Source organism: Sinocyclocheilus anshuiensis, unplaced genomic scaffold (assembly GCF_001515605.1).
Source record: "Sinocyclocheilus anshuiensis isolate Anshui unplaced genomic scaffold, SAMN03320099.WGS_v1.1 scaffold813, whole genome shotgun sequence".
In the NCBI taxonomy this organism is placed as follows: Eukaryota; Metazoa; Chordata; class Actinopteri; order Cypriniformes; family Cyprinidae; genus Sinocyclocheilus; species Sinocyclocheilus anshuiensis.
Genome location: NW_015540942.1, coordinates 1,778,422 through 1,795,933, shown reverse-complemented (window position 1 = coordinate 1,795,933; position 17,512 = coordinate 1,778,422). Strand labels below are relative to the sequence as shown.

Here is a 17,512-nt window from a genome sequence, read left to right as displayed (position 1 = left end):
TTCTTTGCTAGTTTCCTGTCACAGAGGAAGTGCCTCACCCAGCTGTGTTGCTCCCTATTGGCTCACGGTCAGGAGAACAGTGATTTCGGGCTGATAGGGTGGCCGAGCAAGGGATAGATATAGGGAGTGCGGAGCGAAGAGAGGGACAAGCAGTCAGGACAGGTCAGAGGGTAGGCAGGAAGAAGAGAGTGCAGTGCACAGCTAAATAAAGACAGACAAGATGAAGAAAGCAAATGAAGGAGGGTGCAGACGCAATAGCATATCATCTCTGCTAAAGAGGAAATAACTCTGAGGTAAGACATCAGAGAGCAGATGAAGCTTCAGAGAAGAAAAAGTTGCACGGACAGATATGAATTTACAAGTAAAGATAAAGCTTGAGAGTTTGTCAACTTTGGATGATGAAGGATGTTGGTGCTGAGAGGCTTTTTGTGGTAACTACAGATTTTATTTTAATTTCTTTACTGATATTTTCTGTCCCTGCGATTTCTTAATGATGAAAAACATTGTGACCTTTTGAATTTGTGTGGACTTTCAATGGTACTTAACCCAGAATGTTTGCAAACTGATATATCTCTCATTAGTTTCTCATAAATCTGAATTTCCTCTTGCTCCTTTTCAGTCTTGTCAGCTTGAATTGTTTTCAGCATACTTTTTCTTTTTCTTTTTTGCTAATGACTGACCTTTTCTATCAATGCTCATCCATACTTTCTCAACAACTGATTTCATAACATGTTACTATGTCTCCATTTCTCTGTGTGACTGTCCATCTCTGTCTCTCCCAATCCTTGTACCAGTGTCTGATTTACATATGACGCTGGACGGGGTTTGGGGGGGGCTGAGAGTGGATAAACTCTCCCCAACTTTCTTGTCATCAATACCGACAGTAGTAGCTATTAGAACCAGTCACCAAATAACTCTCTTTACTCAATGGCTGAGAAATATGTTGTTGTTGTTGTTGTTGTTTTGTCTGAAAATAAACCCTGTTTGGTGAAACACATACCTGAGTGCTTTTGTAATTCAGTTTATTTTCCTTTTATTTTTTTACTAAGATTGGTATGTTTTTTGTATTTATTTTACTTTATTGTCCATTCAATTCGTCAAAATAGAAAATTGTCTTTAACACCAGCATACAAGACAGACAGATGTGAACAGTAAATAAACATTAAGCATGTAGCCTATAGAAGTTAACATTGTAATAAGCATATGTAGCCTATATGTAAAAATTAGTTAATTAAAATAGCAAAGTAACATCAAAACTAGGAGTAAAATAGCTCTACTTAAAAATGGCGTGCTGAGGACAATTATAGCCAATGGAACAAATGATTTATTTTATTAAAGTTTGTTACTGTACAATTTCAACATACTGCAAAATTGAACCCTGTCCATTGGGAAAATGGCTTCGTCCTATGGTACTCCTCAGTGACATGCGCAATGCGCACAACTAAAGTTCTCGTTCCGTAGGACGGACTAATTGTCGAGGTAGTAGTGAAACCGGTAGGGAAGCTGAAGCTCTGTCGGTATCGTATCTATAACATCGATATGAATCACCGCTTCAGGTCTGATTTGATTCGCCGTGAGATATGACCTACATCTGAACTCTCCAATAACATCAGACACAAGTGACTCTTAACTCGTCTGAAGTTTGACACAGTTCGAGGCTGAGTCGCGCGTATCTGTTTTGTTTGTAGTATCCTTGTTTTAATAATATTGACTTTGTCGATGCGTTTGGTTGCGTTCAGCTTTAACACGTCGCCACTCAACTGATTCCTTCGTACGTCGAGGTGACATTATTTACCAGGTATGAACGAGTACTTGTGCTCTTAAACTTTTGTAAGACAGGTATTTTCATTTCATCCTAGACAGTCTGTTGTTTTAGTTATATCCTCTTATGACTGTGAATATTTACTGGAATTCAGGTGTAAGTAACTATGGTAGCATAACTTGTGTGTGTGTTATAAAAAGAGTATTACGAATTGTTCATATGTCAAGAGATATTGAATCTGGTGTGGCAGAATTAATGTAAACATCCATATACACCTGGATTCCTTTTATGTATCTTAGTAAGTCATTTCAATCAATCGTTCATTTACGCGTTAGTGCTACAAACTTGATGTTTCACTGACACAAACAGCCCACCTCTCTAACCGCATCTGTAACTACATTTCTAGGATGTCTAGTTTGTCTGTAAGTAACTTTACCATAGGCTACTAACCATCCTTAGTCTATAGTAAAGTTATGTACAGGCAAACTAGACATCTACAAAGTTAGTTACTGATTTGAGTTAGTACTAAGTTCTGATCTGGGATTTAAGTTAAGGTCTGACATGGTTACTAAGAGGATTTTACATGTAGAATGTCACTGCAATACAATAAGGCCCTGCTGTACAAAGGGTTGCGTCCCAGCATGTGCTCAGTATGTAAAAACAGAAGTAGGGAGCCACAGTCACCTGATGACACTGAGAAACTTTGAAAGTGTTTGCTTGTTTTACTTGACATGCATAGAATAAAAGGCTCATCATTTGTCATTAATATATAAAATGCCATTCATGCCTAGTCAAGAATGCGTCAGTCTGACAGTTTTGCAATGAGGAAAATTCCTCTTTTGAACTACGTATGAATGTATTGTGAGTGATAAACATGCCACTATGGCAGAAACTGGGAGATTGTGTTTTCTGGCTTCTGCTGTGAAATCCACACTTGCATGTCTTAGCTGGAAGCTGGTTAGCATTTTGTTTGTGTTTAAATATTTTTAGGCTTTTATGGTATTGGGTAAACGTTTACTATTAGTCTTTAGACTGCCTCCGATTTTGCATTTAATACAATTATAGGTATATTTAATAATTCCAGTAATCACAGAATACAGTATTTCATAATTATTCCACACATAAAGTCCAAATTAGCATAGTAGTTTAATATAAAGCTCATTTTATAATAAAAATAAGTATGTCATATAAATTGGCAGGGTCTCACAAATGGGGTAAGGAGGGAAGGATGAACTCGTTCAGGCCAAGTAACAAACACATGAAAACATGTCAAGTGTTTTGAGTTGTGAAACTGCCCTGGCCTGCATAAGAGAAAAGCAATTGCATACCTACAGTGGAATTCTGTTCTGATGAGTCGTAATAACCTGTAGAGTAGAGGAGCGAGTTACAATCAAAATGCTCATAGTGAATGAGAGGAATTATTGGAATGATAATATGCTTTAAAAGAACTGTCACTGATGTTCAAACTACATTTTGTTCAGTTTCTTGGTCATTTTTTTCCCCCAATGTATCTTGATTTAAGAATCTTTGAAGTGCTGCTAATACAACAAATTTTCGCTCCATAGACATTTACATTTAGATAACATTGAATAAAATATTGATAAATTCCAAGTTTAATCCAGTAATCAGGCATCGTATCTGTCAAATGGGCGCATCTGTCACACACACAGAGTTGGTATTTCAAATTATTATAAAATCAATACATTTTTAGTTTCTGTTGAAGTGCTGAGTTTATCATAATGTTTGAAATGTTTGTGAAAGGCTATAAACGACGTAGATAAAATGAGGTAAACGGACTGGAACTTCCAGATCTCTTTCTGTGTCTTTGTATGTTTCAGTGAGAAATAGCTCATAAGTATGTCTCTGTAATTGTACTTTCACTTCCTTCAAGTACCCACTATGAATTGAAGTTCAAGTAACTCACTTCTCTTTAGATCGGATGGATTATTGGTTGTATTTTAATGCACAATTCTTCACTGAACATTAAACATGAAGTGTACATTGACCTCAAATTAATCGTTTGCTTTGACAGAGAGTTGAGGCTCTGGTTTAGGCTCTGGTTTAGTTTTACTTGTGGAAATTTGGTCAGCAGAACATTGGAATTCTGGAGTGGTGTTTTGTATTGTTGCATAATATGAAAGTGTCCTCACATTTGAAAGAGATTTAGTTTTCTCTCTGTCTCAGCGATGGCAGACGTGGTGGTCAGGCCTGCTTCCCCCTCACCCTCCTTCTCTCTCCTGGAGATCAAAGCGGAGACGCGGTTGGTGCTGAAGTCTTTTCTGCGTCATTCTCTGTCGATTCCTCCTGGAGAGAGGCCTGGAAGGATAGGAGGAGAGTACAGCGACCCAAACAAATACAGGTGACACATATAATTCAAACACACACACAGTGAAACACTGTAATGATGCAAAATAAAACAACCCATTTTGTAAGTATCACTGAATATCACAAACATAAACAAGACAATTATACAGTAGATTTGTTGTAAGCAAACATTGGAGATTATTATAATCTCTCTGACCTGTCTCTGAAGCATATTTTTTGGACTCTTTAATTCCTTTTATATTATTTTATCTGGCTGGCACTTGAAAAGTCAGTCCAGAGGTTTTTATTCGCAATATATTTTATTCAATTTTAACCTAATTTAGAAAAAAGAAGTAGAAGATGGAATGGAAAGTTGAACTGCTGCTAACCTCACTATTGTGATCCTTCCTACTAACTTCATTTATTCAGTAGTGCAGGGGAACAAGTCATCTAATCTTGGACCAAACCAATTCTGTTATCCTTAATTATATGAACATGCAAATTGGGGTAGTTCACCCCAAAAATGAAAATTCTGTCATCAATTATTCACCCTCAAGTTGTTCTAAACTTGTAGGAGTTTCTTTCATCTACTGAACACAAAAGAAGATATTTTGAAGAATGTGGGTAACCAAAGATTTGCTGCTCCCCACTGACTTCCATAGTATGAAAAAAATACTATGGAAGTCGGTGGGGACTACACACTCATGCAGGTTTGGAACAACTTGAGGGTGAGTAAATGATGATAGATTTTTTGTTTCTGGGTGAACTAACTAATTTGCATCTTCAAGAAAGTTTATTTTGTTAACATGAAAATGAAAAGAATGACCCATCTTTCTCCTTTTAGTGCCTCAACAAAAGACAAAATGAAGAAAGACGTGAATGGATGGGACTCTTTGGATGAGGAGATCAGTGCAGCAGAGGAAAAGAAACATGGAATTAAAAATTTAATAAAAAGAAGACTAAGATCCCGTTCTTCTATGATCCACCGTGCTAAGAAAGACAGCAGTTCTGACCCAACTCCAAACAACACCCTGGAGAAGCAGAGTCAGCCGGGCCAGTCTGACAAGCCATCAACAAATGGAACACACAGTTTACCCAGGAAAACAGAGGTAAAAATCACAAACCTAAGGCCTTTTTTATTATGCAAAGCAACAGCGCTTTTTTGTTTTTGTCAAATAATATCTATGTAATTTGCTCTATTTGCTCATTTTATGTAGCTTCAGAAAAACATGCACTGCAAATTATTTTGATAATCAACACCTTTAACCCTCAAGCATCCTTCACAGAGCAGCCCTTAATGAGTCCTTCGTGGACAAATTTGGGTGCGAATGTCTCAGGTGTGATCTTTAAATTTTTTTAAAAATAAATGTCATAACACTATCTTCACTTAAGTAAAAACAATCAATGTATGCATTTCTTTTGTGATTTTTTTTTTTTGTTGGTATTTTTGAACTTATTTACCTCTAAAATTACAAAATCACTCTATTGACTAAAATATGCTTCTTTTTTTACTACAGTAAAAATATTAATTCCAGTAAGTTAAAACATCCAAATCCTCAAAATTTGGTATGCTTTGGCGACATCTGGTGATATAATGGTTTAAAAATAGCAATTACATGAAATATCAATGGCCACTAGATGGCTGTAGTAGGCCTACTCACTGGCTGCATAGGCTGAAACTAAACCAATTTTGTAACAAACTGAACCTCTCAAGTTTTAGATTTTACCACAAATTAAAATTGTAGAATTAAAAAAAAAAACGTTTATGTTGGGTGAGACTATAGACAGATGCCAAAATATGCTTACAGACAAATCTGACCATGCTTGGAAAAGACAAATTAGGATACTTTCTAACTAAAAAACATCAAATTTTGATAACTCAAACAAGTAAAATGGTACCAAACAGATAAGAATATAGACAATAAACCTAGCAAGTAGCTCATGCTGGTAGTGTGTAACCTCTTAATATAGGCACCAAAATAAATATGCATTGTCTACACTTGTGATGTGCAACAGGCACACACTGTTGACTATATCTGTAGAGACCAAAACCTGCTCTTGTTTTATTTGGTGAATGAACTGCAAAGCTAATTAAAAGCTTTTATGTGTTCAGTATAAAAAATTTCCTGACCAGCCACGGATCCAAAATGCATTCATTTTTAATTTCTTCTTTCTTAACAGTACGTTTTAACATTGCTCTTCAGAACTACTTGTTAATGAGAAATTTTCTTTTAGGAAGAGATATTTGCACCATCTTCTGCGTCTGAAGAAGAAGGTGACAGAAAACCAGGGGACAAAAATAAGAAAAAGAAGAAAAAACTGAAAATATCTGATATATTCAAAAAAGTGTCATTCAAAAAAGGAGAGCCTCGTCCTCAGCGCCCAGCCTCTCTGCCTTTCAAAGGGGCTACAGATGTCCCACAACCTGAGGGTCATTCTGTTTCACCATGTAAGTTTCAGATGTAAAAGAATTTCTTTAACTTGTTTTATGGATATAGAAGTTGAGACACAGGAGGCACTGTTAAGAATGTTTTCTATATTGTCTTATTATGCCTGTTCAGTAGGGTCGGTAAGATTTTTTAAACATGTTTTTTTGAAAGAAGTCTCTTATGCTCACCAAGGCTGCATTTATTTGATCCAAAATACAGTAAAAACAGCAATATTGTGAAATGTTATTAGAGTATAAAGTAACTGTTTACTAATTGAATATATTTTAAAATGAAATTTATTCCTGTGATTGCAAAGCAATCAACAGAAAGTTTTCAGAGACACAATATCCTCAGAAATCATTTTAAAATGCTGATTTGCTGCTCAAGACACATTTCTTAATATTATCACTGAAAAACTGTTGTACTGCTTATTTTTTGTGGAAAATATGATTTTTTTTCACGATACTTTGCTAAATAGAAATTTCAAAAGAACAGAATTTATTGGAAATATAAATATTTTGTAAGAATTTAAATGTCATGACTGTTGCTTTCGATCAGTTTATTGCATTCTTGCAGAATAAAATCTTTTAAAGGGGACATAACACACAGTTTCGGCCAATCTCATGTTAATCTTGAGTACCTATATAGTAGTATTGCATCCTTCATATCTCCGAAGAGTCTTTAGTTTGATCAGACTTATAAAAGAAAGATACAGCTTTACGATTCTCTCCGAAAGCAGCCGAGCTCCTGGAGGCGTGCTGTGGGCGGAGCTAAAGCGTCACGAGCATTTATCGCGCAGATTACCAACAAAACAGATTTGATGCAGTTTTACTTAACACCCCTGGTTCCGACACATGACCGGTATCTTTTATTGCTGGGACAGCTCTATGTTTCAGTGTCAAATGATCTGCAAATCCAGCATCGAACTGGGCCTTGTTTATAAAACATTTGTCACTGAAATGACGGGAACAAGCAAACACATGTGCGAAACTCAGTTGCTGTCCCGGAAAAACAAACGGCATCCACTGTTCACGTAACACTGGGTTCTTTGGGAAGCTGAACAAGGTTATCTTTCCCTCACAACAAAAAACACACTTCTTGGAAGGCATTCTTCTGGAGCGAGTCCTGTGCAGCACTGCCGAATAAAGAACGTTGATGGGGGCGCTCTCGCTCTCGCTCTGGTTAATGTGTGCGTGCGCTCTTCCGGGAGAACTGCCCATGCAAGGAATTCCGCCCTTCATGACATCATGAAGAGCCAAGCTCGAAAAAAACTTTCCGAAACTTATTCGAACCCGGAAGGAGTGTATTTGGCACAGAAATACTCCGTCATACATTCAAATCGTTTTTTGAAACTTTGGCCATGTTTAGATAAGTCAGAATGCATGAAATAGAAAAAATCTTACTGACCCCAAACTTTAGAATGATAGTGTGTGGACTCTGCATGTGATATGATGTGATATGTTTTATCTCAGCCCATCCACCTGAATTTTATGATGGTGTAGCAGAAACTCTGGACAGAATCGCGCACAAACACAGTGTGAAAAAGAAATCCCCTGTTAAGCCAGAGCCTGTGCCAAGTGCAATTAAAGGTACATGTAAAACCATTTATCATAATGTGTACAGTATTTTAATTTTATCATAATGTGTGTGATATTCCATTTACAGTGGAATATCAAAACAAGAGCAGCTGAATACTAAACAGACCTGTTGTCTTAGGTACAGAAATGGATGTTCAGTCCTTTAACAATAGCTTATTGTTATAATGGGTTGACCCCCCCCACTTGTATTGTTTAGAGATTGTTACACTTCTTCTTTTCATCACAGACAATGACAAAGAGGCTGTGGTTCAACAGCTAGTTCAGATATTGACTTCAGAGGGGGATGTCATAAACGAGAAGGTAATGATCCCTGAGTTTGGCATTCATGAAAATTTTTTTTTTTTTGACACGTCTTACTGGCATATAGAGTAATCTTGGGTCTTAAACTGGCTCTTGGCTTCTCATCATAAAAATTTTCTGACATAAACAGTGTTTTGACTGTTTATGGTTATTTTTAGTTAGTTATTTTGTGTTTATCATCGTTAATTGGTGTTTAATGTTGTAGATAAATGCCAGTCCCTTCCTGCAGTCCACCCTCACACACCTCTCCTACCCATCCTTTGCCAAACTCCTTGACACGTACGCCAGTCAGAGTGAAGAACCCCCCGCTCCAGCACCGGTCAGCCCTACGTTGCGGCGTCTTGCCATCACCATGGATGTGTCTCGACGAGTGGTCACAGCGACTGGAGTTCAGCGTCTGACGGGGTATGCTGAACGCTACATGGAGAGCTTTGCACCATGGGTGAGGAGTCATGGAGGATGGGTGAGCAGGTTTTACTGTCTACTTTTAGCATTTTCCTCAGTCTCTGGGATATTCTGTGTGTTTTGCATCTGTTATTTTATTCCAGAAGGGGGCAGAGTTCTCAAGTAAACTGTTTTTGGTGTTTTCATTCACAGGGGAGCATTGCACAATTGGATGAGGTTCTGGAGTGTGATTGACCTCAGTCATTGACCTTACAGTAGATCTGATCATTATGAACTCCGGATGAACTCATTGAACTAAATCATTATGAACTCATGTAGCATGACCTCTGTGAGGAAAGGAAGAACAAGAACCAGCCAGCTGGGCAACTGACACTACTTGATTATATGGTTTCTCTGCTGATGTATTTATTCTTTTGTATTTTGGATGTTTTGAAATTTTTTATGTGACTTTTATACAAAAAATACATGATTTCAATCATCTACTGTTGTATTGCATCCTTATTTAGTTGTAATGACATTAATATATTAATAGACATGAATACAGACATTAATATAGTACAGATAATTGGTTTAGTATAACAAATCATCAACTCTTAAACATTTGATTTCCATTTAATTGAAATGAACTTTGATCAAAAGTTCATCGCAAGCAGTTATAAGGGTATTTAAGGAGTGCAATAATACTAGGATTTACTTTTCCACCTACTGTATACATTCACTTTATATTCATTTAATCATCTTTTCCTAAGTACATTTTAATTATTTAGACATTTACCTGGTAAATTAATTTAGCAGAAATTCATCTGAGCTTCTTCCTAAGTGCAACGGCATAATTTATGTGCACATGCATATCTCATCCAGTATCTCTAATAGGCAATTCTGTTTAAACCTTTATTACATATTCAGAATTATGTTTTAAAGAGCCCCTGGCACAATAGGGCAAAGGTAGGGTCAGTCCATGTATTTTTCTGCTCGTAGGATTTGGCAGTACATCAGCATGGAGAACACCAAAGAAAGAATCTGGAGGAAGAAAATGCAGTCACATTATATATGAGTGCATGCAGCGCTTGTATAATAATCAGACTATATGAGAAACAAGATTTTCAAGGTACCTGAACGATTCCAATGCAAACTCCAAACCCAAGCACTGAGGTAATGTTAGCCAGGAGCCAGTCTTTGGCCTTCTCATAGCATGGCTAAGACACATAAAAAAAAAAAAAAAGAATAAAAAGGTTCAGTCAGCTGCTCATTATCACAAAATAAACCCGGACATGGCCTAAAACAGTTTATTTTGCAATAGTGATTGGATGGAAGTACATTATCCTTGCTTATAGCATGACTACCAAATAAATAAATGGACATAAAATGTAATTATTTATTTATTCCTGTGTGGCAAAGCTGATTTTTCAGCAGCCGTTACTTCAGTCTTCAGCGTCACATGATCATCCAGAAATCATTCTAATATGCTGATCTGCTGCTGAAGAAACATTTCTCATTGTTAACAGTTGTGCTGCTTAATATTTTTGTAGAAACCATGATACGTTGTTTTTCATGACACTTTCATGAAAAACAACAAAAGAGCCATATAACAAAGAGCATTAACAGATGTATGTAGGGTTTGTTCTGGCTTTCATTTTACGCTAAGCATATGGTTGCAATTACCAATAGTTGGTGGGATTTAGGAATGTGTGGTAGTTAGCTAACCCCACGACCCCAGAAATGATCTGACCTCTTCCCAGTGATGGCAGCGTTCAGTATTATCCCTGCAGCAGGAGTCAGGAAGTTTGCCACTGGACGTTTTGTTGTGCCAGTCAGTGTGGTTGCTCACGCCACAGCACTTGAACTGAAGGAAACAGAATCCATAATTCACACTGAAGTATCTCAGCCTTCATATTTGTGACTGTTATAAATTCAACTCACAATTCTCTGCATGTTGTCCCAGGATTTTTTTAGCCCTTCATTTGTGAGATAGTCTTTCATTCCCTCTCTTAGGTCATCCTTGGCTTTCTTGTCCAACTAAATGGACAAAACAGAGAGAGAAGCAGATTGTAAGGCAAAGTGTTTTCCTGAAAGGAAAGGCTGAAATATTTGCAAGGCTCAGACATTAGTCCCTCACCTCTTCATGATACACACTCAAAACCAAAATCAGTGCCACTTCTATCAGGACTAGAAACAAGAGGATCACAAAAAACTGAAAGAACCAGAAAGAACTATTAGACCACATGAATGACAAAGATATATATTTAATAAAAAACAAAACAGACATGGTGTATTCTGACAGTAAACCCATTTAAGAAAGAAAAATAACAAAATCTTTTTAATATCCCAATTGTTTCTCTTATTCAGCAATGAGATTAAACGGAGAGCAACTGGAGACTTTCGCTTCTTCTGCTTCTAAGATTTTTCTCCCAAATAAGAAAGCCCTACTATGCACATATATGTCTCCTCTGAGTTTCAGAAGAGATCTCAACAACGTCTCATTCTGGGCTCAGATTTGCCAAGATTAATGACATTCTTAGATTTAACCCCTTAACAGTCCCCCCCCCTTTTTTTGATCATAGACCTGAAAGTGCACTATTCAAACATAAATTGATATAATTCATGAATACATTCTTTTGAATACAGACCTAAGGTTGGTCTCTTTCTAAAGAAGACAATCAGCAGATTATTGCAGAAGTGAATCATTTAAAAAAATAAAAGTATAAAAAAGTCATATGAAATAAAATGTTTCTTATCAAATACACTAGTCCAAAATATCTGAACTGTGCTATAGACACCAATTTCATAGTTCTGTTCTCAATAACTGCCACTCCATTTATATGTCCCCTAAGCCAAATATCAGAGATAAAGCTGATACTTGAATGAAGATCTTTTATATTCAAAATAATTAAATGAACATAAAGTTTAAATTATGTGATTTAAATTATTTAATTATGTACATTATATATCACATAAATATACTACAGTTCAAAGGTTTGTGGTTGGTGAGATTTTTAATCATTTTGGAAAGAAGTCTTTTATGCTCAGGAACGCTGCATTAGTTGATCAAAAATACAGTAAAAACAATAAAATTATTCAATTTTATCACAATTGAAAATACTATTTTTTTTTATTTACATATATTAAAAAAAAAAAGTTGATTATTTTTTTCTCCAGTCTTCAGTGTCACATGAATCATGATCCTTTAGAAATCAAACGCATCTGAGATGAAGATGATACTTGAATGAACATCGTCCTCTGGGCAGTTTGCACACGTTTTTCTGATGTCAGTAAGGAAAGTGTTGAAAAGTGGCATGACGTGTAGCCAAGTATGGTGTCCCATACTCGGAATTTGTGCTCCCTTTTAAACCAACCCATGAACACGCAATTATCTCAGATAACTCAATCCAGCCAGACTAATCATCAACAACAGCTGCGCTCGAAGAACCGAATTAGCCAGATCCTGATTAGCGCGATATCATCTTGGATGTGACATTTCATTTCGGATACAATAAGCGACTTACGACGAACGGGCCCCTGATCCTCCCTATACGCAAGCTGCGTAGGGCCCCCGAAACACCAAGGGGCCCCCTTGCTCTCAAAGGTGATTTAATTTTAGTTTATTTTTTGAATTTGGCCAGCGGTTATGAAAACACGAATGATCATTTATTTTAATGCAGTGCGCTGTCACACTAGCTGCAGGGCCCGGGGAGCAGTTAGGGGTGGAAGAGAGCACTGTACATTCACTCCCCCCACCTACAATCCCTGCTGCTACCGAGACTCGAACCCACGACCTTTGAGTTACAAGAGTTACAAGTTCGACTCGCTAACCATTAGGCCACGACTGCCCCCTAGGATCCAGGTATCTTACCGTCATCAACAGACACTTCTGCTCTTTCAGCGCACCCAGGCATCCTAGGAATCCTGTCACCATGGTGACGCCCCCAGCCACAAGCAATAGGTTGGCCGCAGAGAGTGAAGGGAAGGACAGTGGTAGAGATGAAAACTCTGACTGTGTAAAGGCAAGCCACACCCCAACACCAAATAAACCACATCCTCCCAACTGCAAAAACAAGCACAGGTAAAGAAATATAACAGTACATTATGTTCAGATAAGTAACTTTTCATCAGTGTAAAGCAATTTAGGTCATTCTGAGGGACAAGTGTAATAGGCCTCCATGGCCTTCATAAACTTTCATTGACTAGTAGGCTACTTCATTGCATGTCCTTCTACATATTTTATACATGTTAAACAGTTAAGGCTGGAGTACACTACACGACTTTAAAATTCTGAACAGACTTTGAAAACACTATGCACATAGGCTACACTTGCTAAAAACAACTGGACCTGAGCATTACACACTAAAGAAGTGAGCATCACACCTTAAAAGACTTTCAAGTCATTGAATCTGAACACAATAAACTTAAGCAGAAACATGTGCCTCGTTGCCAGGAGACGCATGACAAATGGAACAATAATGGCTCAAAATATCAACCTGGATAGAATTATAGTCTTAAAGGGTTAGTTCAGTCAAAAATGAAAATTAAGCTGCGTTTCGCTACAGGAGGCCTCTGTTCACCCCCCGGAGCCGTGTGAGACACTTTTTTTTTGTGGAAGGGTGCTTTTTATTTCACGTCTTTTGAACCGAAGCACTGCAACACCCGCTGAGTACAACGATAGAGCTTGAAAGATCAAAGACAATTTTTTATATAACTCTGACTGGATTCGTCTGAAAGAAGAAAGTCATATACACCTAGGATGCCTTGAGGGTGAGTAAAACGCAGCTTAATTTTCATTTTTGACTGAACTAACCCTTTAAGCTAGACACTACACGATTTCTGTGAAAACGGTCAACTCCAACTGCCCAAAATCTACAGACTGGCTATGACTTTTGGCAAATGTAAATCAGGGGTGAAGTCTTAAAGTTGTTGTGTATAGTTCCAGCCTTTAATCCTCGATTACGTTTGGCTGAGCAGTGGTCTCTGTATACGTAGGTGGCGAAAAGTGACATGTTTTTTATTTTTTGTTTGTTTGTTTGTTTTTGAGTGAGTCAATGAACTGATTCGCCGAGTGAATGATTCAATAACTCAGTAATTCAATCCACAACACTCGTTCAGGAACGCCAGTGCTGTGTGTTGTTCAGAGACGCTAACAGTTGATTTAGTTTGGACTTTGTTGGGAATTGTAGATGTTAGAGCAACAAAGTATTTGTTTACGTTACTCAGTATTAACTTATTGTTTACTGAACTGGGGCTGTATTACAGAAACTTCCCATCTTAAGTCTTGATTTGGAAAAGTTCTGTTTCCTAATGACGGGCTCACACTACAGGAGTTTTAAAATCCTAACTGATTATGAAATCTGGTTGCAGCACACACATAAGGAGAATCTTTGCAGATTATCTTGCCTCAAATCTTAAACATGCACACACTACAAGATTTTAACATCGTGGCGCATCACACACTACAAGATATTATTAAGATTATCATGCCAGAGGGAGGTCTCACGTGATCTCACGCAGCAGATGTCATTGATATTTCAGTGATGTTTACATATGTTAGGTAGCGTGCTAGCTGCTTTCTACACTCACCCGGTACATTCAAAACTGAGGTGATTTCACTCCAGCGCTTCTCTATCTCCTTACGGTTGTGATACGTTTTTGACACATTATACAGACATTCGTGTTACTATAAAACGCCAAGAAGCAGTTTCCTCCGTCTCCACTATCACGGCTGTACAGCAGCTGTTTTGCGGTCTTGCATTGGCTATTGTGAAAGTACTGACGTAATCATATAGCCATCATCATCCCGATTTAAATCCTAAATATCAAACATGTTTGATATGATCGGGGTGGCCCCGATTTGTGTGCCAGCAGATCGGGAGGTGCAAGATTCGATTGGTGAACGCCTCACATTACCAGATAATCCACGCCGAACATCGGGACCGATCGAGGGGCTCCACAAGATTTTTGCTCCGATTCTCGGGAGGGGGAAATCGGGGCTAAATCGGGCTAAAAATCCTGTAGTTTGAGCCAGGCTTTAGTGAAATTACCATGGTTACCAAACAGAATAGGAATCTGAGTTAGGATATTTCTGTAATTGAGCACCTGTTGTATAAAAGCAATAATACACTTGTGAATCTTACGTATTAGAATAGCCTCATATCATTAAGAACGACGGTTTGAGTTCAAGAAACTTATGGTTCCACAATCTGCCAAACTCATATTCGACAGAAGAGTAAAGCAGAACTAACCCAGAAGATGAGGTTGAAGATAAACATGAGGTACTTCACACAGCAGAGACAACCTCGTGACACAGACATTCTGCATGAAAGAAGAAAGACAGAAATAGAGTCACCAAATGAGGATAAACGAATTGTGTGTGCTTTTAATGTGTGAAAACTTTCACACTCTCCTGAACTGTAGCATGCAGAGGAAGTGCTGTTTCCAGACAGGAAGAAACCACCCTTGTGTTGTACTGCTGATAGTATTAACTGTAAAGCTATTATGATCCATGTCTGAAACATGTACTCATGGGGCCTCTCTTATACGATAAACTCAACGAATTTTGTGGACTTTTAATATGTCCCACTTAATTTTCCATGAGCCAAATGCAACATAATCATGTTGGTGGTTATTTTGCCCTTTTTGTTCCACAAAATGCAGTCCACATGAAACCACAGAGTATATTATGGGCCAAAATGTAAACATATAAGCCCCCTCAAAGTTAGGCAGCACATGGATTTATGATCTGATTTCAGTGGTATGTCAGTAATGGTTCTGAAAATTGGCACCATATGTGAATTAAAATGAGTTCTTTAAATATGAGAACACATAGAAACTTAATCCTACATTTAGTTTTCTTGTGATTATAAATGCTTAGTAATGAGGGAAATTAGCTTGAAGCATAACACACAATTTCTCTCTTTCTTTTTTTTTTTATTAAATTTTTTTTAATAATATCCAGTGTTGGGGGTAATATATTACAAGTAATGCGAGTTACGTAATCAGATTACTTTTTTCAAGTAACTAGTAAAGTAACGCATTACTTTCCATAAAAAGTAACTAAGTAACGTAATTAGTTACTTTTTTATGGAGTAACGCAATATTGTAATGCATTACTTTTAAAAGTAACTTTCCCCAACACTGATAATATCTGGTTTCCATAAACACATAATATTGAATAAAATTTGTCATTGATTTCTCTGGTCTGCTTCAGCACTGATCAAGTGGTTCATAAACAGTACACAAATCTCTATATTTAATATTACAAAATTAACATTAAGCATGAAGCAAATATAGTCGCTTTACCTTGATTTAGATGGAGACAGAAAAAGTGACTGACAGGCAATTGAAGGGTTTCGAGGAACAGAGTTGAGTTTTCACTTTGTCCTTACTCCAAAGCTTCCTGTATTGTCTTTTTGCTTCGTAGTGATGAAGTTCATGAGATCTTGCTTTAATTATTCATAGATCAATATTATCCACATCACAGATGTGATTCCTCCAGTTCTTCTGGTTGTTAATGACTCTTCTTAAGGTACAAAAAAACATAAAGGCTTCTGTGAAGTGATGAGCTTGAAATATTGGTCTTGCAGTTTTGTCGGATACAGAATTCTTCACAAGCTTTTCTTTCTTTGTTGTTTAATTCCTTCAGACGATTTGTTTGCTTGTTAGTGTGTTCCCTCAACCCTAATTACTAATTCCAGGTTCTCCTTGGCTTTCTATCTTTTCTATCAACTATTTTCCTCCCTCTCTTGTTCCAAATAACTTCCAGATGTAGTTATCGGCCCTCCCCTCTCACTCTTTCCCTCTCTCCTCCTCCTACTGGTCTCCAGAGAATCCATTCTTTTCCAAGACCCTCCTCTCCTGAATCTTTCTCCCTCCCTCTTTCTCTTGGTTTTGTCCAAACAATCCTAATGGATGTGGCCAGCAGACGCACATTTGAGGCTTTGCAGTTCACTGTGTGTGTCTTTCTGTTTACACTGTAGATGTTTAATCTATTAAACACACTACTAACCCTTTGTAGAACCAACATAAACACTTTTTTTGTTATTAACATTTGTAGGTGAATGTATTAACGTGATACAAGGGGAGTAGGGGACTTATACTCACATATAATGCACACTTACATACTTAACCTCATACAAATCCTGAAAGTAGACAAAGAGAATCCAATCAAACAAAGGAGACAAAAATATATACTTTTTTATTTATTGAGAAAAATGATCCGGTGTTAAATATTTGTGAGCGGCAAAAGTATGTGAATCTTTGCTTTCAGTATCTGGTGTGACCCCATTTTGCAGCAATAACTGCAACTAAATGTTTCTTGTAACTGCTGATCAGTCCTGCACAACCGCTGGCAGTAATTTTAGCCCATTCTTCAGTACAGAAACCGCTTCAGCTCTGTGATATTGGTGGTGGGTTTCCTCCAATGAACTGCTTGCTTCAGGTCCTTCCACAACATTTCAGTTGGATTAAGGTCCAGACTTTGACTCAGTCATTTCAAAACATTAACTTGGTTCTTCTTTAACCATTCTTTGGTAGAACGACTTGTGTGCTTGGGGTTGTTGTCTTGCTGCATGACCCACTTTCGCTTGAGATTCAGTTCATGGACAGATGTCCTGACATTTTCCTTCAGAATTTGCTGGTATAATTCAGAATTCATTGTTCCATCAATGATAGCAAGCCGTCCTGGACCAGATGTAGCAAAACAGGCCCAAACCATGATACTACCACCA

The 17,512-nt window shown here is 37.5% G+C and overlaps 2 protein-coding genes across 2 annotated transcripts; one reads left to right on the top strand and one right to left on the bottom strand.

The window, feature by feature from the left end:
- Window positions 1-1,536: 1,536 nt before the first annotated feature.
- On the top strand, window positions 1,537-9,172 carry bcl2l12 (BCL2 like 12). Its single transcript, XM_016487761.1, has 8 exons — window positions 1,537-1,798; window positions 3,947-4,121; window positions 4,911-5,175; window positions 6,302-6,515; window positions 7,968-8,084; window positions 8,320-8,393; window positions 8,599-8,856; window positions 8,991-9,172. The coding sequence occupies exons 2-8, from the start codon at window positions 3,949-3,951 to the stop codon at window positions 9,030-9,032; spliced, it is 1,143 nt and encodes a 380-aa protein (XP_016343247.1). The 5' UTR covers window positions 1,537-1,798; window positions 3,947-3,948; the 3' UTR covers window positions 9,033-9,172.
- A 95-nt stretch (window positions 9,173-9,267) lies between these two features.
- Window positions 9,268-16,426, bottom strand: tspan4b (tetraspanin 4b). Its single transcript, XM_016487764.1, has 8 exons — window positions 16,086-16,426; window positions 15,029-15,098; window positions 12,649-12,840; window positions 10,915-10,989; window positions 10,719-10,814; window positions 10,528-10,641; window positions 9,911-9,994; window positions 9,268-9,818 (listed from the first exon to the last, which is right to left on the bottom strand). The coding sequence occupies exons 2-8, from the start codon at window positions 15,095-15,097 to the stop codon at window positions 9,750-9,752; spliced, it is 699 nt and encodes a 232-aa protein (XP_016343250.1). The 5' UTR covers window position 15,098; window positions 16,086-16,426; the 3' UTR covers window positions 9,268-9,749.
- Between the last annotated feature and the right edge of the window lie 1,086 nt (window positions 16,427-17,512).

What these genes read in the sequence shown, in the direction of transcription:
- bcl2l12 (XM_016487761.1), top strand. Translation starts at nt 3,949, where the DNA reads ATGGCAGACGTGGTGGTCAGGCCTGCTTCCCCCTCACCCTCCTTCTCT. An exon ending in GTTTACCCAGGAAAACAGAG is followed by an intron (nt 5,176 to 6,301) that starts GTAAAAATCACA and finishes ATTTTCTTTTAG; the next exon opens with GAAGAGATATTTGCACCATC. An exon ending in GGGTCATTCTGTTTCACCAT is followed by an intron (nt 6,516 to 7,967) that starts GTAAGTTTCAGA and finishes GTTTTATCTCAG; the next exon opens with CCCATCCACCTGAATTTTAT.
- tspan4b (XM_016487764.1), bottom strand. Translation starts at nt 15,097, where the DNA reads ATGTCTGTGTCACGAGGTTGTCTCTGCTGTGTGAAGTACCTCATGTTT. An exon ending in TCTTCAACCTCATCTTCTGG is followed by an intron (nt 12,841 to 15,028) that starts GTTAGTTCTGCT and finishes TTGTTTTTGCAG; the next exon opens with TTGGGAGGATGTGGTTTATT. An exon ending in GGGACAACATGCAGAGAATT is followed by an intron (nt 10,642 to 10,718) that starts GTGAGTTGAATT and finishes TGTTTCCTTCAG; the next exon opens with TTCAAGTGCTGTGGCGTGAG.